This window comes from Artibeus jamaicensis, unplaced genomic scaffold (assembly GCF_021234435.1).
Source record: "Artibeus jamaicensis isolate MK-2021 breed Jamaican fruit bat unplaced genomic scaffold, CSHL_Jam_final scaffold_537, whole genome shotgun sequence".
In the NCBI taxonomy this organism is placed as follows: Eukaryota; Metazoa; Chordata; class Mammalia; order Chiroptera; family Phyllostomidae; genus Artibeus; species Artibeus jamaicensis.
Window position 1 is genome coordinate 42,017,613 of NW_026522047.1, and position 20,636 is coordinate 42,038,248.

The 20,636-nt window shown below is 53.7% G+C and overlaps 1 protein-coding gene across 2 annotated transcripts; it reads left to right on the forward strand.

Moving 5' to 3' along the window:
* The first annotated feature begins 1,022 nt into the window (after positions 1-1,022).
* HDGFL2 (HDGF like 2) lies at positions 1,023-20,626 on the forward strand. Of its 2 annotated transcripts, none has more exons than XM_037165235.2 (16): positions 1,023-1,187; positions 3,650-3,726; positions 3,818-3,956; positions 10,419-10,610; positions 14,272-14,388; positions 14,500-14,571; positions 15,453-15,615; positions 15,743-15,818; positions 15,931-16,246; positions 16,809-16,909; positions 17,768-17,841; positions 18,010-18,080; positions 18,457-18,558; positions 18,798-19,011; positions 19,722-19,854; positions 20,303-20,626. In XM_037165235.2, exons 1-16 carry the CDS (start codon positions 1,116-1,118, stop codon positions 20,403-20,405), a joined length of 2,022 nt encoding a protein of 673 aa, XP_037021130.2. In that variant the 5' UTR covers positions 1,023-1,115; the 3' UTR covers positions 20,406-20,626. The 2 variants fall into 2 exon arrangements, with proteins under 2 accessions (XP_037021130.2, XP_037021131.2); XM_037165236.2 differs by having other exon boundaries at positions 20,306-20,626.
* Positions 20,627-20,636: the final 10 nt, after the last annotated feature.

Genomic DNA, 20,636 nt, shown 5'->3' on the forward strand with positions numbered 1-20,636 from the left:
TCAGCCATGGAAGTTGAATTTTTTTAACACAGGGATGCCAATACATTCGGTTCTTGAAGAGCAGGGTAACAGTATCTAGTGCTTCTAGTATTTCTAATGCCAGGCAGTTTCCAGCGCCTTAGGCGTTTAGTTACTTACATTGACCCTACAAGATCAGTCAACTGAGTCCCATTTTACAGGTGGGGAGACTGAGACACAGAACCATTAAGTCACTTGACTACTCACTGCTCAAAACATTTTTCTTCAATGAATTAATATCTATATACGGTATTTTGTGGCTCTAGTGCATGACGCTCAACAAACTTTTCCGAAGGGTTTGGAGCATTTTATGGGTGTTTAAGGACCCCCCCCATGTCCCGCCCCTCCCCTGAGCCCCGCCCCCTAGGGGGTACGCCATGACACCTCCCTATTTTGCGTTAACCTCTTCTCTAATGATATCCAATGGAGGACAGATATTTAAGCCACGCCTCCCATGGAAGCCAATGGCAGCTCCCTATTTCGATGCATTTCTTTTGGTACCCAATGGCCTGCAACTCTGTTTTAAGCCCCGCCCCTGGGAGCTCGAGGCTATCAAATGACCCGCCGCCTCCATTGATTGGGTGTTCTTGACTGTGGTATCCAATGGCCTGCCTCCTCCATAAAAATCCCTCTCCCTGTAGCGGTCTATAGTCCGCCCTTTCACTCTAGCCTCCGGGCAGGACGAGATCGGCCGCTCTACTCTTAGGTCCGAGAGGACCTCTGTTTCCCTCCTTCCCCCTTTCCCCTTTCCCCTTCCATAACCTCCTCCCCCTTCAATTAGGCCTCTGTGTTACGCCCCTGGGCCCTACCCGTTATCCAATCCCGTTAACGTGTTCTCCAACCTCTCTTCTCATTGGTCCCCGCGCTCCTCTATCCCCGCACGTGGTTCTGAGCGACGGCGTCCTTCGCCGGTGACGGCAGGAAGGTGGGACATCCGGCGGCAGCGCACCGCCCAATAAGCACGCGCTGGGCCGCTGCCCTAGCGGCCGTCTCCGCCCCCTCCGTTCCCTGCTCCCGCCCCCGGCTTCGCCTCCCGCTACCGCCGCCGCTACCGCTGCTGCAGCCACTTCCCGCGGCCTGGGCTTCCCGCCGCCAGCATGCCGCACGCCTTCAAGCCCGGGGACTTGGTGTTTGCCAAGATGAAGGGCTACCCGCACTGGCCGGCCCGGGTGAGGCCGGGCGGGAGATGTGCCAGGCGGAGGGTGGGGGCGGGGTGGGGCAGTAGAGGACCCGGGCCTGAGGGGACCCGCGCGCCCGGCGTCTGGAGGGCCCCATGGTCTGAGGGACCCGCGTTCCTGGAGGTCTGGGGGTCCCGGGCCTCAAGTACCCGCATGCCGGGTATTTGAGAGTTTCGGGCCTTGGGGATCTGGGGAACCTCGGGCCTGGGATACTCAAGGGGTCTGAGGCACCCTGGGCCTGGGGCACCTGCGCGCCGGTGGGTTGGAAGGTCGCCGGGCTTGAGGAGCCCTCGTGCAAGCTGCCTGGGGGTCCCAGGCCCGAGGGACTCGCACTCTGAGGTACTGGGGGTCACCACGACCCTGGGGAACCCTGGCCTGAAGAACACGCCCCCGGCGACCTGCACTCTGGAGGTCCCAGAGTCGAGGGACGCCGGGTTTGAGGGATCTGGGGCCTACGCTAGCATAGTTCAACTTTGGAGAGACTTGGTATTTGAGGAGAGGCATCAAATAGATGGGAAGCATAGTCCCAAACTGAAGGCCTCATTGGCGAAGCCATAAGAAACCAAGTTCTGAGGGGCTGGGGGCCCTGGGACCGTGTGTAAGTGTGGTTGGGGAAGAAGGATGCTGCAAAGGAGAAAGTTTGAGGGTCAAGGCTGAGGGAGGCCAGGGCTGGAAATGGGGCTAGGACTCTGTAGTAAGGTCAGTGGAGCTGAAAGGACTTGATCTGATCATGCTGTAGGGCATCCAAGATCAGAAGTTGAAATAAGGTGTTTGTGGGTTCCCCCTGGAGCCTGATGGTGGAGGCTGGTTGGGGCATGGAGTAGAGGGAGGGCATGGGATAGAGGAAGGGCTTGGGATGGGATAGTCCTCCTAGATGCAGGAATCAGACCAGCCCCTTGCAAAGGGGAATCAAGCCCAAAAGAGAGCATATGAGGGAAGGGGGCTGGGCTGGTGGGACTTTGGGGATTTCCTTTGGAGGAAGCTATGATCCAAAGGACCCAAATGGTCCGAGGGTGCCGTCCAGATCTGAAGGGTGGTATTGAGCCTAGGGTCCCTTATCAGATCTGCAGGGTGGAGTTCCTGGTACTGTCCAGGTCAGGTCAGTGTGGAGGAGGGACCTGGAGGTTATTGTCAGCCCAAGGTCTTAAGGCTGAAGTTGCCCTAGGGCTGAGACTGGTGGGACTGAGGAATTTAGGGGGTAGAGGTGCAAGGCTGAAGCAGAAGCAGGAGGCAGTGGAAGGACAAGGCTGAAGGTTTGACTGGAACAGGAGTGCAGGAGTTGCTGGACCAGTCCTGTGGAATGGCTGGAGGTTTCAGCCTGGATGCTCTCTGGGTGAAAGTAAACAGAAGGTCATCAGTCAGAGCTGGGGGTTTGAGTGCAGGGAGGCCTCCATAGGATGTCAGGAGAGCCCCAGGGCCCAGAGAGCAGTCTGGAGCTGGTGCTGCTGCTAGGATGTCTGGGCCTCAGGCTCAAAGGTGAGTCCTGGGTGAGGCCAGAGCAGAAAATGGCCTGGAAGGCATGCTGGGCTGGGCCTCAGGGTGATGGCATTTGGGATGCTTCTGTGTGGTAGTGGGATGCTTGGGATGGATGCCCGAGACCCACAGCCCAGGGCCAAGGATTTTAAAATTAGCCTCTAAAAGCGAGGAAAGAAAAAAATAATAAACTGAGGAAGGAAGCTGGATGAGGGGAGCAGGGAAGATTCTGCAGTCCCCAGGTGTTGAAGAAAGAGGATGGTAAGGGATTAATGGGGCTAGAGAACCTGTTATAATCTCATTTGCTCACACGTATTTTTTTGGGCAATACCAGAGCAATGAAACTTCATGAGCACTTCCCTTTCCAGAGTGCCGGCTCTGCCTCTCCTCCAACCCCTTTCCAGCCAGCTCTCTTAAGCCCTGAACATTTCCAAGCACCTGATTGGAAGTAAGGGGGCTGCTAGCCTCCCGTGGGGAGGTGACTGACAGCTGCTGGAGCCCATGGGTCTGCAGGGAGAGGGTGGGACTTCCTGGATGCTCAGGGCCTGTCTCCTGCAGCCCACCCCCCACCTTCTGCATCCTTGGAGCTGCCAGCTGCAGCCTCTGCTGGGAGACTAACCATCCCACCACCGATCTCTCTTTGAGGGAGGGGGTCCCATGGGAGAGTCCTGGTAGTTCATAGAAGCTGAGCTTGGCCCCACCCCCTGGCTGCTCAGACGACTATTTTGGGTTTTGCTCAGGTGAAGAACCTACCTTTGGGGCAGAGAGAACACCCTGTGTGTGGGGGAAGGGACAGATAGAAAGTGGGGGATGGGGGTGCACAGAAGAATGCAGATGCCTAGTTGGAAGGTGATGCATCTTTGTAGGGTGAAGGCTTCCCTTCTCCTGGCATGCTTTCCCCAACAACTTGTCTGATTTCTGAGTGATTTTCTGGGTTAGTGGGTGAAGCTGCCTTGCTCCTTACTGTCCTTTCACTGCAGATTGATGACATCGCTGATGGTGCCGTGAAACCCCCACCTAACAAGTACCCCATCTTCTTCTTTGGTACACACGAAACGTAAGTGTCCCTTGCTGGGCTTGATCTTTCCCACCTGGTGCTTCCTGGTGTGCCCTGGCTCACCTGGGACTGGGGTGATTTCTCACTTCAGAGCCTTCCTGGGACCCAAGGACCTATTTCCATACGACAAGTGGAAAGATAAGTACGGGAAACCCAACAAGAGGAAAGGCTTCAATGAGGGACTGTGGGAGATCCAGAACAATCCTCACGCCAGCTATAGCGCCCCTCTGGTGAGTACCTGGGGGTGGGGGACAGTAGGCATGGGGTCTGCAGAACCAAATCAGGGGGTGCTCATGTGCACTGGGAACTAGAAGTAGCCTTATTTTGTATCATAGAAAAAGAAGAGGTCTCTTGGATAGGGGCTCCTCGCCCTTGGTACCACTGACCACCTAGGCTGGATCATTCTGCAGGGGCCCACTCTGGGCACTGGGGTGTTGAGCAGCACTCCTGGCCCCTACCCACTTGACGCCAGGTGCACCTCCCTACCCAAGTTGTGACAACCAAGCATGACCTCAGGCATTGCCTACCAGTGTCCCTTAGGAGGGGTGGAGGGGGTCCCCTGGTGAGACCCCATGCTTTGGGATTACCATGAATTTATAACAGTGTTGTCATAACGCTTATAAAGCCTTTTGCTTTCTAGGGAAAATGTTTTCTCTTTCAATACTAACTCCCACTTCTGCCATTATTGTCAGATGTTAGACTCAGAAAAAGGCAGCAGTTAGTAAATAGATGTGAGAGTCCTTACTTAGGTGGAAAAAGTAATGCCAGGAATCAGAGATGACGTCTTAGAGGTGAATCGGTATCTAGGAACATTCAGGGAAAGGAAGGGATCTAGAAAAGTTGATGGTAAGGCCATAAAAAGTTGCGGAAGGCCACTGAAGGATGGCAGAGTGCCTTGCTGTGGGTATTTGGGGGTAAGAAGCAGATGAGGGAAGGCTGGGCCGGGATTCTCCACGCTGCTGTTAACCACTGCTTTGGGGGTTTCTGTGGGTGGTGTGGGGAGGGGTGGACACAAAGTCCACTGGGAACAAACTGACTGCAGGGGCCAGAGCTTGGTTGGTAGGGAGGAAATGCACTTGCAGCAGGGTTTGTGGGAGGTAGGCAGGAGTCGGCGAGCATCTGGTTTGTGTGAGCGGAGGTTGGAGCGCCTGGTCCAACTTGAGAACTTTGGGTCTTCAGATGGTCTGAGTGTGCCTCTCTTGTGGCTCTCAGCCCACCCACTGACCCGGTGACACTCCTGTGTTGACACCTGCACACGGCTAGGGATTTGGAATTCAAGATGACTCACACATTTCTCACCTCTCAGGAGCCCACAGCCTAAAATTTGGTGTTTGTTCAATAGATGGACCAGGCTTACATTTAGTGCATGTTGGGAGGCATTTGACTTTTACCTGCCATGATGGGTCTGGGAGACAGAGATCCCCCTGCTTTGGTGCCCGTCTTTTCCTGTGCTTTGCCTGTCCCCAGCTCGGGTAAATGGATCCGAAGGCCTTTGAGGTCATTGAGTTTCATGAGATCTTTTTCTGGCCCCACCTCTAGTTCGTTTTGGTTATGTCCTAAGCTTATTGCCTCTTGGTGAGTCATCACACCATTTAATATTTATTGCACACCCACAGCTTGTGAAGTACTGTGTAGATGCCTGCCCTCGAGGAAACAAAACTGAAAAGTGGTATGACTGGCAGTAAACCAGCTCCATAAAGGCTCCCCAAGTTGAGAAGTAGCTCTGAGTGTGAGAGCTTATCACTGCTCTTTGGTTCTCTAATGAGTCTGCCCACAGATGGAACATCGGTTTGAAATGCAGATCCCTGCCTTCCTTCTGCCCCAGAGGTTTAGATGTGGCACTTTAGGGCTGAGGCCTGGGGACCTGGGGTTTTTCTTCCCACGCATCATCTGAGATGCTTCTGATGGGGCCAGTACACAGGCAGGCTTTTAGTTTTAGAATCATTGCTTTATGGGTACTTGAGCAGTGTCTCTTTTTTATTCTCTGTTTGCTGTCTGTCTGTCTGTCTTCCTTTCTTTAAGATTTTATTTATTTATAGGGAGAAGGGAAGGGAGAGAGAAAGAGAGGGAGAGAAACATCGATGTCAGAGTGAAACATCGATTGGTTGCCTCTTGTACACGCCCCACCTCGGGACTGCACCTGCAACCCGGGCAGGTACCCTGATCAGGAATCGAACCAGCAGCCTTTCGCTTTGTGGGGTGGCGTCCAACCCACTGAGCCATACTGGTCAGGACTGTCGTTTATTTTTACATTTGGAGTGGCAGGGAAGATTCCTGGTACCCAGTTGAAAAGGTACAAAGGGGGCGTGTAGTGAAAGGTCAGTCCTGCCTCCTGTTTCCATCAGGAGTGGCCCAGTCGGGCCCTCTGGTTCTGTCCCCACTCAGGACAGCTACAGTGAGCAGTTCCTTCCATGCCCTTCCAAGACACTGTATTCATAGAAAACCCTATGTAACTTTTTTTTTAAGCATATAATTTTCTAATTTGTTTTATTTCCCCTATAATAATATATCTTGACGACTGGTCCATGGCAACATGCAGAGAATCTTGGTATGGCTGCAGCTTCATTCATTGTTTTTTGATTCACACAGTGATCCTGAGAGTAGGTGGGACAGTGACATCTTTTCCTTTTTATAGATGAGCAAACTGAGGCCCAGAGAGTTCTGTTGATTGCCCAGAGTGACCCACTCTGGGAGTCTGAGACTTTCTTAGACCCAGACCAGAGTTTTTCAACATTCAAGCTGGATTAGTCCTTGGGGCTGTCCTGGGCACCATGGGTGTCAAACAGCATCTCTGGCCTCCATACACTCAATGCCAGGAGCACCTGTCTCATCGTGACAACCAGAATGGCTTTCAGTACTGCCAAATGCCCCGTGGGAGACAAAATCACCCTGGGTGGAAACCAGTGACCTACAGGGTCTGGCACAAATAACGCCCCCATCTTTTATTACAGAATCATAAGCATGTAATTCTGTAACATGACAATACACCCAAGCACACCCTATGACATTTTAGGTGAAATGTTCAAATTAATACTATAAATTTTTACACCCATATTATTACCCTACCAACCACACTCAAGCAGGTGTTAACTTTTGCTGGACCCTGTAGCCAGATTCCAGCTAATACCTCCTGGTCACCGGTAGAGGAGGAGGTATGGGACCTTTTCAAGGTTCTCAAGCTGGTTAGAGCAGAGCTGGGACTAAATCCTTGGCCTCCTGCCTCCCGGGCTAAAATTATTTTTCCTCTGGCTGATAAAAGCCATGAGGGAAAAAGAGGGAGCAAAGAATAACCTCTGCATGGAGGGGTCCAGGGTCAGGAGCCATGCCATGTGGTCGCCTGGATCTGGGTGCAAATGAGCAAGTGCACATCCCGCATCTAGTGCAGCCACACAGTAAGTGCAGGACGGTAGCTGGGAATGAGGAGGCCAGGCTGGATTTGATCTGCCCTTTGCATCTCATTCACCTCCAGATCCCTTAGGATAGTGAGAAATTAGTGCTCATCTCATTCAGCCACTGGGTGTTGGATGCCCCCCAAACTTTCCCACGTGACCTGGAGTTCCCAAAGCCCCTGTTGGCAGGTGCTTAGACCCCATGGGCCAACTCAGATCAGAGTTTCTGGCTTTAACCACAAGCAAAATGTAGGGCAAGTCACTTGCCTTCCCAGAGACTTGGTTTCCCCAGTTGTGGACCACGCCCATTCATCCCCGTTGCCCGATGGCCACGTGGAGGCACAGATTGAATCACAGTTGGTCAGGAGCTTGGCAGAAGCGAGGAGGGATTTAATAAACACCAGCTGTGTGCGGGGCCCAGGCTTGTGGCTAAGGTGCACCTGCCTTGCATCCTGGTTTTGTTACTTGCTTGCGTGATCTTGTCACGCCGCCTATTTTTTCATCTGCAAAAAGAGGATGACAGCTCCCACGAGTTAGAGAGAGATGATGAGCTCAGTGTCTGGTGGTTCACACTTAACTAACACTTGCAAAAAGATCTTTGGACCAGCCAGTTAGTCATTTACTCTAAGTGACAAACGGGATAGCATTTCTCTTTTCTATTCACCAGTGGTGCTCGTTGGTCCTGGAGCAGAGGTGTGATAGAAACCCATCGTAAAGTTCTGGTGTTTTAGGTTTGGGCCTTGCCCTACTTACTGTTAACTTTTTAACCTTGTCAAACAGTACACAGAGCCCTGCTGCCCTGCCTGAGGCCCTTGGTTATGATACTTGAGGCTGATGGTTCAGTGCTGAGTGGCCAAGTCCTACTCACTTCTGATTCTCATTTTTCTTGCCTATGAAATAGGGACTGTGGTGAAGGCTGGGAGGGCTCAGGACTTCAGTTGCTCGTGGGAGAAGAAGGGGTCTTTACACATGAGCGAGCACGGAGTGGGGAGGAATGACAGGCTGGGTCCCCCCCACCCCTCCTCTGGCATTGCTGTCCCTGGTCCAGCTCTGGCATCCCCACTCCTGCTCTCACATTTTCATTCTCTTCTGCGCGTTTCCATTGTGATGTGTTGTCAGTACCTGGCTTCTCCCTCTGTCCATCTGTTCATGACCCTCCGCCTGGCCACACAGCCACACAGCCACACAGCCACACAAACCTCCGTCTCCTAGCTCCTCACTCTAGTCTCCCTTGGTGCATCCTGTCCATGTGGCCCTGGAGACTCCTCACCCACCCGCATGCCCCTGTGGCTTCCTTGCTTTTTGCTTGGCCAGAGTGTGCGCTCTGCTCTAGTCCATTGAACCTTGACTGTCAATCACTCCCAGCAAAGGTGGCTTTTTGGGGTCATGTTTTTAATTGGGGTGAAATTTATGTAACAAAATCTCTAATTTTAAAGCATATGTTACCTTTGGCTATCACTAACTACATTCACAGTGTTGTTCAGTCATCACTACTGACTGATTTCAGAACATTCCCATCCCTCTCCTCATTGGCAGTCACCCTCAATTCTCTCCTCCTCCAAACCTTAGTTAGGAACGGTTGGCCCAGGCTGGTTGCTCAGGTAGTGAGACTGTCATCCCAATATGCCAGAGTTGTGGGTTTGGTCCCTGATCAGGGCATGTAAGGAATCAACCAATGAGGACGTAAATAAGTGGAACAGCAAATTGATGTCTCTATGTGTCTCTCTCTCAGGAAAAAAAAAACCCTAGGAACTACTAACCCACTTTCTGTTTCGATGAGTTTGTGCATTTGGGACATTTCACATGAATGGAATCATGTATTTGGTCCTGTGACTGGTTGCTCGCTGAGCGTGTTTTCAGTTGCCACGTGTGTCAGATCGTTCCTTTGTGTGGCCGAATGGTATTCCACTCTGTAGCTACCCCACGTTGACTTATATTAATCAGTAGGTACACATTGGAGTTGTTTGTAGAGAATGTAGCTTTTAAGAATCTCAGTGTCTGTCTTTTAGAAAAATCAGTTATTTAGAAAAGACGTACCTACCGTGAAATAACCTGGTCCGATTTTTACACTTGGATTTCGCCGGGTTAACCCCTTGTGCTGTGTTGTAATTGTGCATTTGCTCGTCTGTCTCCCTGTGAGACTGAGCTCCCCAAGGGCAGGGACCCCGTCTCATCCATCTGTAGTCCCAGCACGGGGCCGGGCACATAGTAGGTATTCTATGACATTCAACATCTGGGGGGAGTTTAGAGAGGACCCAGAACGCCCTATGGCCTGACTGTCATTGTGCCCTCTGCCTGACCTCCTTGGGCCTTGGTGACTCCTGCACGACCTGGCCTTGTCTGACCCCCGCCTCTCTACTGCCGTTTGCTTCTCCTTCGTTGCACACCACCCTCCCTGCAGCCTGTGCAGGCTTTTTGGGGGACCTTCGTTTTTGCTGCTCTTGCCTTCCCAAATGTGTCGGGCCCCTGTCCTTTTGCATGCTTGGGACAACCCCTCAGCTAAAATGTCACATCCTCTGAGGGCCCCCTTCCTAGTGTAAAATACTCCCACCACTGGGCACACACCTCACTTCAATTCCCTCCTGCCCATGGGCCAGTATTTTCCTTGCTGCCCATCACCACCATGTGACATTGGTTTGTTAAGTGGCTCTTGTCATTTCTCCCACTAGACTATAAGCTCCCCAGGGGCAGGGACCATGCCCTGTTGGTATCTGGGCGCTTACTGCCTACTTAGCACAGTGCCTGGCACCCAGTACCTGTTTTCCGAAGTGACCGAGTTGTAAACGAGCCTGGCACATGTTTGCTGTCTTTGTGGCTGTCACTGCCTAAGCAGAAGTTTTGGGTAAAACAGAAATAATAGTGGCTTGAAGTTCAAGCCCAGAAGGCCTGTTCTAGGTTGGCTTCCTCCTCCTAACTATGAAAATAATAATAATAAGGAAGCCTTGGTGGACCTCTTGTGCCAGTCTGGGTACTGCCCTAAGTACGTCACATACCACTGGTGTCTCATCCTTGTCATAGTCCTATGAGGTCAAGACAGTGGCATCTTCATTGCTCGATATGGCAACTGAGGCACAGAGAGGCTCAAGTCACTTGCCCAGGGTTTGACCTTGAATCCCGCAGTGCTTGAATCCTACTTTTGTCCCTCGGAACCTCCTGCCGCAGTCCCCCACTGGGACAGTGAGGAGGCCCCGGCATTCAAGACGCTGCCACTAGTGGGTGCTGCACCCTGAGTCCCTGTCCTGGCGGGAAAACCCACTGAAGCCCGGGGGTGACTCACTGTGTCTGCACTCCTGCCCCCCCCAGCCCGTGAGCTCCTCTGACAGTGAGGCCCCTGAAGCTGACCCGGCGGGAAGGAGCGAGGACGACGAGGAAAGAGGGGTCATGGCTGTCACGGCTGTGACTGCTGCAGCCACCAGTGACAGGATGGAGAGTGACTCGGACTCGGACAAGAGCAGTGACAACAGCAGCCTGAAGCGAAAGGCATCAGCCTTGAAGGTAGGGGGAGGGTGGGGCTGGTGCCCTGGCCTTTCGGGGGCCGGTGGCCCCGGAGCACCTGACCTTTCCCACTCCCACTCTGGGGCTGCACCCTGTGGCCTGCCCAACCACCCACCCTCTCTTTCTTTTCTTTTTTTTTTTTTTTGCACGCATTAAAAAACAATTGAGTTACTATTCACATACCATGAAACCCACCCTCTCAAAATACATAGTTCAGTGGTTTTTAGTACATTCACAGGGTTGTGCAGCCGTCATCGTGTCTAATTCCAGAACATTCCATCTTCCCAAAAAGAACCCTGTTCCTATCAGCAGACACTCCTCACCTCCCACTCCCAGGTCCCACGACTCTACTTCCTGTCTCTCTGGGTTTGCCTGTCCTGGACGTGTCACATACATGGATTCACACACTCTGGCCTTTGGTGTCTGGCTTCTCTCACTGAGCGTTATGTGTTCAAGGTCCATCCACACTGTGGCTTCCCCCTTTTTTTCATGGCTGAATAATATTCTTTTGTAAGGACCACATTTTGTCTACTCATCCGTTGGTGGCCATTTGGGTTTCTTCTACCTTGTGGCCATTGCGAGTGACGCTGCTGGGAACAGCCGTGTACAAGTCGTTCTGTGGTCGTGTGTTTTCAGTTCTTTTGGATGTATTCTTTTTCCTGCCTTTTTTTCTCTGCTGTGTTTTGACTGCTTTTAAATATTTGGGTGTGGAATGAAAGAACCAGCACCTCCAGCAAACTCTTGATAGACTAAGGCATTCTTTTCATTACTAAAAATAACATTTGGCCCTGGCTGGTGTAGCTCAGTGGATTGACCATGGGCCTATGAACCAAAAGATTGTGGTTCGATTCCCAGTCAGGGCACATGCCTAGGTTGCAGGCCAGGTCCCCAGTGGGGGACACATGAGAGGTAACCACACATTGATGTTTCTCTCCCACTCTTTCTCCTTCCCTTTCTCCTCTAAAAATAAATAAAAATAAAATAAAAAGTAACATTTGCTTCTGGTTCCAGTGATAAGAGTAAGCTCATGCTCACTGTATGTAAGCTGTCAAGATGCTGGTGAAAAGGACCCATTCACTCTGAGGGTTTTCTGCACCAAGGGCCAGGAGCACTCTTAGGTGTCTCGTCTGGGTGAGACACGTGTGAGTCTCACCCGGTGCATGGCTGTGTGTGTGTAAAGTATAGAGTTGGCCATCTGTACATACAGAATGTGTCTTGCCTATTTTCCCCCACCTAACACGAGCATTTCCTTGTCATTGAATATTATTTTAAGACACAGGTATCAGTGGTTGAGAAGTAGTCTGTGGAGTGGATGAATTCTAACCAGTGTATTAAGATTTGGGGGCATTTAGTGTTGTTCCCCCCCCCCCCGATTTTTTATGATTTATACTTGGTATTGTTTTTTAAAAGTCCCCATAATTTCTGTTGTGAGAGAAGTTAAAACATAAATATGAAAGCACCTATCCCATATCCCCCTTAGAAATCACTATTTATAGGTCAGTGTATGTTCAGATTTTTTGCTAACTTTTCATTAAATAATGTAAGTAAATTATTATTACACCTTTTAACAATACTGGGAAAGAATTTAAAAGACCATTCACTCTTAAGCCCACTGAACTTAGCACAGGCTGGGTGCTCCATTCCCAAATCCGAGGGATGCTGTGGTCTTCGTATTCATCCTTCTTAATGGCCCCATGGGGGACCTCCTTTTGTTAGGGTTCAGTAACCTTGGGCAGCCACCAGCCTTCCTGGAGTGAGGACTCTCCCAGGGCTCCGGTGGGAGGGGGGTGGGAGGGGAGCTGAGCAGGGCCCTCCGACTTGGCACTGCCTGGGAGCCACCCCGGCTCCTTTGAAAATGCCACGCTGCTTTCCACCCCAGACGCTTTCTACTTCCTGTTTCCTCAGCCCAGGAAGTTGGTCCTTTTCCGAGTCCCGGTCCTGCAGGTTTCTCAGCAGCACTCTCTGACTCCCACATTCAGGCATCTCCCACCGTCACTCTCCACCACAGCCTCCTCTTTCATTTGCACAGGACTTACTCTTCTCCCACATCGTTACTTAACGTTTCTGTTTGTTTCTCCTGATGGGATAGGTTGCAGGAGAGCTGAGGCCACTTGTTGGAGTGTCACTGAGGATACGATTTGCTCAGGCCATCTTAAGAAAGTATCTCAGCCTGGGAGCCTTAAATGACAGACAGTCATTTTCGTATAATTCTGAAGGCCAGAGTCCAAGATTGAGGTGCTGGCAGGGCTGGTTCGTGCTGAGGCTTTGCTCCCTGCCTTGGGGACGGCCGTCTCCTCCCCGGGCGCTCATGTCCTCTTCCTTCTGTGTCCCCCTCTGTTCCTATGAGGATGCTGGCCTGGCCGGGTTAGGGTCCGTTGTAGTGACCCCTTCAAAGACCTTGATCTGCAAATACAGTCCCATCCTGAGGTTCCAGAGGGTAGGCTCTCACAGTTCAGTTTTAGGGGGACACAGTTCATGCACAGGGTGTGGAACAGGGACATGCTCAGGAAGCAATTTGTAAAAGAAGGAACGAGTGTTATTTGTAACAGAGTAGAGGCAAAAGCACTTGGTAAGGAAACAGCTGCCCAAATAGGAAGACTGGTTGTCACTGGACAAGGGTCTTTTTTTTTTTCAAGGTTTTATTTATTTACTATATTTTTAGGGAGAGGGAGGGAGAAAGAGAGGTAGAGAAACATCGATGTGCGAGAAATCATTTGCCTCTTGCACAGCCCCAATGGGGGACCTGGCCCGCAACTCAGGCATGTGCCCTGCCTGGGAATCGAACCAGCAGCCTTTTGGTTGGCAGGCTGGGCCTCAGTTCACTGAGCCACACCAGCCAGGGCGTATTTCTGAAGCTCAGTTCTCTGTGCTTCCTTGCTTCTTCCTTCACAAGGACTCTTAAGTTGGCTTCTTTGGGAGGCCATCGTGGATCCCTGAAACAATTCAAATTGGTATGTATGTATGTATGTAGGTATGTATTGTAGACACGCACACGTATATATCTTTTGAAATTTTTAGCGAGGTGAAGTTTCTGTAACAAAATTAAGCACCCTAAAATGCAGAGTTCGCTGGCATCCCGTACATTCACAGTGTTGTGCAGCCACCAACGTCTTTATTTCAAAAGTATGTGCATGTATGTTTTTCTGGGGGAAGTATTTCTGGTTCGATTTTTTTCCTTTTTTAATCTTAGCAAAACATAAACAACATGAAATGTACCATTTTAACCATTTTTGAGTGTATAGCTCAGTGGTTTAAAATGTATTCACATTGTTGTCCGACCACCACCACCATCCGCCTCCAGAGTTTTCCCACCTTCCCGCCTTCCCAGACGGAAGCTCTGTTCCCATTACACGCTGACTCCCAGCCTGGGCACCTACCATCTACTTCCTGTCTCTATGGATCTGACTCCTCTAGGGACCTCTAATAAGAGGAAGCCTACAGTATTTGGCCTTTTGTGACTGATTGATTTCATTTAGCACAATGTGCTCAACGGTTAAGCTCCGTGTTTTTTTATCAGATTCGCAAAGGGTCCCCCCTGCCCTCGTAAAGGTTCTAGAACCTCAGATCTTCGCTGAGGGCCATGGAGGTCAGGTAGGAGATGGCTCTGCTGAGCTCACATGCTTTCCTGGGTGTTGATCTCTTTGGGCTGCTCCCTCTTCAGATGTCAGTGTCAAAACGGGCCCGGAAGGCCTCCAGCGACCTGGATCAGGCCAGTGTGTCCCCATCTGAGGAGGAGAACTCCGAGAGCTCGTCCGAGTCAGAGAAGACCAGTGACCAGGTGAGCAAGTGGTTGGCTCCTCAGGTGCACAGGGGTGCGATGCACAGGAGGGAGCTGAGCAGAGCAGTGGCTGGCCAGTGGGGCCTGTTCAGCTCCCTTCTCTCTGCGCAGGACTTCACCCCTGAGAAGAAAGCCGTGGTCCGGGTGCCGCGGCGGGGCCCCTTGGCAGGACGGAAGAAAAAGGTAGAGATGTTGGGTTCCCCTCCCCAAACCCACTTGGGAGAAACTCTTAGAGCTTCTCTCCAAGGTACCAACCACTGTCCACAATTAGAGTTGGGTTCATTTTGGAGGACGATAGGGTGTAGGCCACAGGGAGACCCCAGGGCACCTCCGACCTCAGCCTCTGGTTTCACTGATGGCCTCAGCCCGTAGTTCCCGAGTACTGTGTGTGCAGAGCACTTCCTGATGAGGAGATGACCTGGCTGCCGCCACTGCTGACCAGAGTCTCCAGGCTGGTGCAGAAAGTGGGGTGCTGCGGTGCTGGCATCAGACGGCAGTGAAGCAGTTTTAGGTTCCGCATGTTTGGGGGAAGGGCAGGAAGAGGAAGAGAGAAATCTGAGTGTTGTGTGTGTGAGTGTATGTGCTGTGTGTGCTTGTGCATGTGAGCATGTGCGTGCTTACATCAGCGTTACGTGTGTGGTGTTTGCAAGTGTACGAGTGTATTGTCTGGCACGTATAACAATTACGTGAGAGTTGTGTCCAAGTGTGTGTTGTATGTGATGTATGTGTGTGTGCTGAGGGCCTGGCAGACTTCAAGGGCAGAGATGGTATAATAAGAGGGCATCTCATCTGGTTGGGCCTCCAGGCAAGAGTTTGTGGTGTTTGAAAAGCTCTTGTCACTGGGGAAAAAACAGTATCTTATTTGACTCCTGCACTTGACCCAGGAGCAAGGAAGTCTAGGTAACTGAGGTGAAAGATCAGACAGCTGCAGGCACATCGGGGCTCCCTGTGATTCCAGGCCTAAATGAAGCTTTTCCAATTTGGGGGGGTGGGTTTCTGTGGGTTGGGGGCCATAGGGGGTGCCGGGGTCTGCTCTCTCACCTCCATGCCCTGGCCTCTCCCAGAAGCCGCCCTCTGCCTCTGACTCAGACTCCAAACCAGAATCAGAAGGGGCCAAGGGTGAGCCAGTGGTGGTGGCCAGGTCGGCCTCCTCATCCTCTTTGGCCTCCTCATCCTCTTCCGACTCGGAGGTGTCAGTAAAGAAACCTCCCAGGAGCAGGAAGCCAGGTAGGATCGCTGACACCTGTCCTGACCTGGTTCCATGGGCCCTTGCCTTTGGGCTGGCCTGTGGGTGTCCCCCACCCCTCTTGGAGGATGGTGGGGGAGAAGACTACCCCCTCCTCCTTTTTCATAGCTGAGAAGCCTCCCCCAAAACCCCGCGGGCGGAAATTGAAGCCCGAACGACCCCCGAGCAGCTCAAGCAGTGACAGGTGGGTGACAGCCCCGGGTCGCCTCTGGCAGGGTCCTCAGCCAGGCTGCGGGTGGGTCGGAGGCAGCTCCTCGTGGGGACCAGGCTTCCGTCTAATTGGCCCACACCTCCAGTGACAGTGAGGAGGTAGACCGAATCAGCGAGTGGAAGCGCCGAGATGAGGAACGCCGCCGAGAGCTGGAGGCCCGGCGGCGCCGGGAGCAGGAGGAGGAGCTGCGGCGGCTGCGGGAGCAGGAGAAGGAGGAGAAGGAGAGGAGGCGCGAGCGGGCCGAGCGCGGGGAGGCCCTCCACGGGGGCAGTGGGGGCAGCAGCGGCGATGAGCTCAGGGATGAGGAAGAGCCCGTCAGGAAGCAGCGCGGCCGCAAGGGTCGGGGACGGGGTCCCCAGTCCTCCTCTGACTCGGAGCCCGAGGCTGAGCTGGACAGAGAGGTGTGCCCAGGCTGGTGGGGTCACAGGCGCCTCGTGGAGGGTGGGGGGAAATGGGGGTGACTGAGGAGGCTTCTGCCAATGGGCAGGTCCATTTCTGCCAGCGGGGGCGGTGGTGACCACCAGGCAACATGTGATGGTGTGGGCCGGTCCCCTCCCACTCGCAGTCTGGCCTGAATCTGAGAGGCCAACTTCCCAGGCCCGGCACATTCTAGACTGAGCCCAGGGTCCTGCTCGACATGGGGGTGGGGGAAGCCCGACGACCCCTGTTCTCCCAGCCACTCTCCTTTTCGTCCCAAAAGGGGAACCAAGTTCCTTCCCTCAGGAAGTGTCCTGCTTGGAAGGAGGAGTATGGTGGGCTGCCGCGCTGGCGGGTGGCCCTTTGAGAGGTTGAGCATCTGCTCTCTGGGGATGGACTGGTCCCAGGGGTCTTCCCGTCCCGCCCTGTCCATCCCACCAGCTCCGAGCAGTGGAGGCCGTGGCAGGAAGTGTCGTGCTTTATTTCTAAGAGGGGCCGTTCAGGAGTTCAGGGCGAGCCTCTCCCACCCCTGCTTTGCTGCTGCAGGTGAAGAAGTCGGCTAAGAAGCAGCCACAAAGCACAGAGCCTGTGAAGAGACCCAGCCAGAAGGAGAAGAGAGGGCGCCTTGAGGAGAAGCCCCGGGCCAGGTCAGCGCTCTCTGCCTGTCCCTCCACACTTCCCGAAGCCGTCTCGGTCCTCAAGGTCGTCGCCCTTCTGGGGAACCTCTTCTCTCAGGAGCGGCCCAGCTTCCCAATTTAGTTTGGTAGACAGACCTAGTTGAAGTGTCTCCTGTGCAGGATTGTGGTCCTTGACTGGGTGCTTCCGACACTGAGTGGGTGGGGCCAGGCTGCTGCCCCTCACCCCACGGTGCCCGGGATGGCCCCCCACAGGGAATGGCCCAGCCCCAGTGTCAGTGCCAAAGTGGGGAATTGTCCCCAGACCAGGGGTCCTTGGGCTTTTTAAATCTACTGCCCACCAAGGTGTGGGGGTGGCACATCTCTGCCATTAAAAAAACTTTTTTTTATTAATTTATGAGAGAAAGAGAAACATTGATTTGTGGTTTCACTTATTTATACACTTATTTATTGATTCTTGTATGTACCCTGACCGGGAATTGAACCCACGCTTTGGTGTATTGGGATGACGCTCTAACCAACTGAGCCACCCGGCCAGGGCCCCCTGCCATTTGTAAGTGATGTTCCACCATCAGTTGGAATCTGCCCACTGGGAACTTGGCAGGCAGACTGCCCAGTAGAGTAGAACTGGAACTGTTGATGAGTGTTGCTGTCATCTATGAATGTCTATTAATAACTCATCCACTGGGTTTTACATACTAGCTGTTAATCCTCAGCCACATAAAAAAATAATAATTTTGAGCTTTCACGTGATTTGTCCCAGGCTCCTACCTTTCCTATAGTCCCAGCCCTTGGTGGGGAGGATGTTGGTTGGGGCAGGGCGGCCTCGTGGGTATCGGTCAGAGGCCTGAGGGGAATGAGTCTTCACAGGCCCATGAAGGTGGAACGAACCCGGAAGCGATCAGAAGGGTTCCTGCCGGACAGGAAGGTGGAGAAGAAGAAAGGTGAGGGACTGGCTGTCCTGGTCGCAGCCCAAGCTCTCGCTGCCCGAGGTTGCTGAAGTCGGGAGGAGGGAGGGTTGCATCTGTCGCCACGGCAGTGCTCAGGCAGGTTCTCGGCCACGTCTGGCATGGCGGCTGAGGCCCAGGCGATGCGTTCTCTCCCGGCCACAGAACCTTCCGTGGAGGAGAAGCTTCAGAAGCTGCACAGCGAAATCAAGTACGCCCTAAAAGTTGATAACCCGGTAAGACCCTCCTTGGGGCCCCGGGGAGCCACTTGCCCTGAGTGAAGCAGTTTCTGCCACCCCACCATGTCCACAGCTCCCTTAGAAGTCTCCAGAAATGGAGGCGACTCCAGGGTCCCTTGGGGTGGTTGGGGTAGGGATCCTTATGTGCGTCTCTCCCCCAGCTGAGGGCCATCCCGAGGTGAAGTGTGCTTGGCGTCCTCACCAGGTGGCGCTGTGGGCAGGCCCCAAGGATCCTCCAAGTTCGGGGTCTTCCTGCTGTCCCTGGGGTTCCTCTGCACTAAGCACTCCCCGCAGGGGAAGTTCCAGGGTGACCTTCTCTGACCCACTGGGTCTTCTAAGTGCTGTCCCTTCTCCTTTCTTTTCTGCTCTGCAGGATGTGAAGAGGTGTTTGAATGCACTAGAGGAGCTTGGGACCCTGCAGGTGACCTCGCATATTCTCCAGAAGAACACTGATGTGGTGGCCACGTTGAAAAAGGTACAGTGGGAGCCCGGGGTGGAAGGGGGGTGGGTCAGGTGGGTCCAAGCAGGCAGGGGTCTGCCAGGGAACCAGTGTTCCTGGCCACAGGGGCTTTTGGTCAGTGGGGAGAAAGCCGGTGGACTGGCTGAGCACTGCCAGGTTCCAAGGAAGCTGAGGTGGCGGCAGCAATACGGAAGGTCTCGGGTGAGGGGCGTGAGGCCAGCTGCATTTTCTGAGCCAGGCCTCTTGGTATGCAGATTCGCCGTTACAAGGCCAACAAGGAAGTAATGGAGAAGGCCGCGGAAGTCTACACCAGGCTCAAGTCACGGGTCCTGGGACCAAAGATCGAGGCTATCCAGAAGGCAGCCAGAACCGGAGCAGAGAAGGAGCAGGCTGAGGTGGAGAAGGCCGAGGAGGCTCTGGTTGGAGAGGAGGCCCCGTCGGAGAGGGCAGAGGATGAGACCAGTGCTGGTGAGGAGCCGGGTGGGCTCCTCCCCCACTGACTTGGTGGTGTGCCCGCTGGTGCTCTCTGCACAGGCCCGGGTGTGACCCCAAAGCAGTCGATGGCTACTACACGCATACACCAAGGCTGCTGCCGGGCTCTGGACCCTCAGAGCCAGCTAGTGTAGGAGACTGTGTGTGTGTGCTGGCCAGGTATGTGTGAGCACTCCTGGGAGGCGCCAGCCTCAGCCTGGACCTGCAGGATTGTGGGTGAGCTGAGAGGAGAAAGAGGCCATTTCCAGCAGGGACAGCCTCTGGGAGTGGGAGAGGGTGTTCATGCTGGGGTCACCTGGTCCCGATGACAGATGTTTGGAGCAGCCCTTCCCACTGACGTCAGGTTGGCTTGGCTGAAAAAGCCTTAGCAGCCCAAGGAGTAGCCCAGAGGTTATCTTTCTCCTTACTTCCGTCCCATCCTCAGACACACATTGACTGAGTGTCCCTTCCCTTCTTCAGGGGCCCAGGCTGGCCTGCTGGGGCTGACAGTCCCCGTGTGACTGGGAGGCAGGGAGATAGAAGTGACCACAGGAGCACGGGGCCAGGGCCCTTCAGGAGGCTCACAGATCCTCTGTCCCCAAGCTGGCTTGCTTTCCCACCCACTCTCTATGGAAGGGGAGGGGGGTCTTGGGTGATCGCACTGCAATGTCCCACAGTGCCCTTCCACCCCTCCTCCACGCCCCTAGATCTCTCTGCCTCCGTGAATGGGGAGGCCACATCCCAGAAGGGTGGAAGCACAGAGGACAAGGAGCAGGAGGAAGGACAGAACTCGGAAGAGGGGCCGGTGGGGGGCTCCTCAGAAGACCTGTTACACAATGAGTAAGTGTCCCCGGGGTCTGTAGCACTGGGGGCTACTTTCTACAAGGGGGTGACGAGACTGGCAGAGAAAGCAGCTGCTGTCTTGAGTTGTTCCCAGTGGGCAGCTGGTGCTGGTCAGGGTTCCAGGGACTCGGCCTCCATGTGTAGGCCTCCTGTCCCCACCTTAGCAGACCCCAAGGCCCCCAGTTGGGAGCTGAGCTGCCCTAGGTCAGACCCTATGGACGGCGGTTCCCTCCTGGCTCTCCAGGAGTGGAGCAGGCAGGCTCTGCCACAAGCACCCTCGAGTCTGGTGTGTGGTCGTGTTAAAGACCCCAGACCACTCAGTGCACACCCACTGCCCTGGGCATGGCGGGGGGAGGCTAGGGCTTTCAGTCTGTGGCTGCTGGATGGAGACAGGCGGGCAGACAGGAAGGCGGCCTGCTCACCCCACCGTGCTGTGCTTCACCAGCAGTGCAAGGGAGGGCCCCGATCTGGACGGGCCTGGGAAGGACCGGCAGGAGCGCCCGAGGGCGCGCGTGGACTCTGAGTCCCTGGACGACGAGGACAGCTGAGCCCCGGGCAGCCCGGCGGCCAGGCCCCGCCCGTCACGTAGCTGCCTGTAGGCCTGCCCCATTCCTTCCCGGCCGCCCAGGGAGCAGGAGACTGTTGGGGAGATGCTGTGCTCTTCATTTGTATTTGTCCCTCTGGGTTTTTTTTCTGCCCAATTTCTGTGATTTCCAACCGACATGAAATGACTATAAAGGGTTTTTTTAATGAAAAAAAATCACTTTTATTGGCTTGGT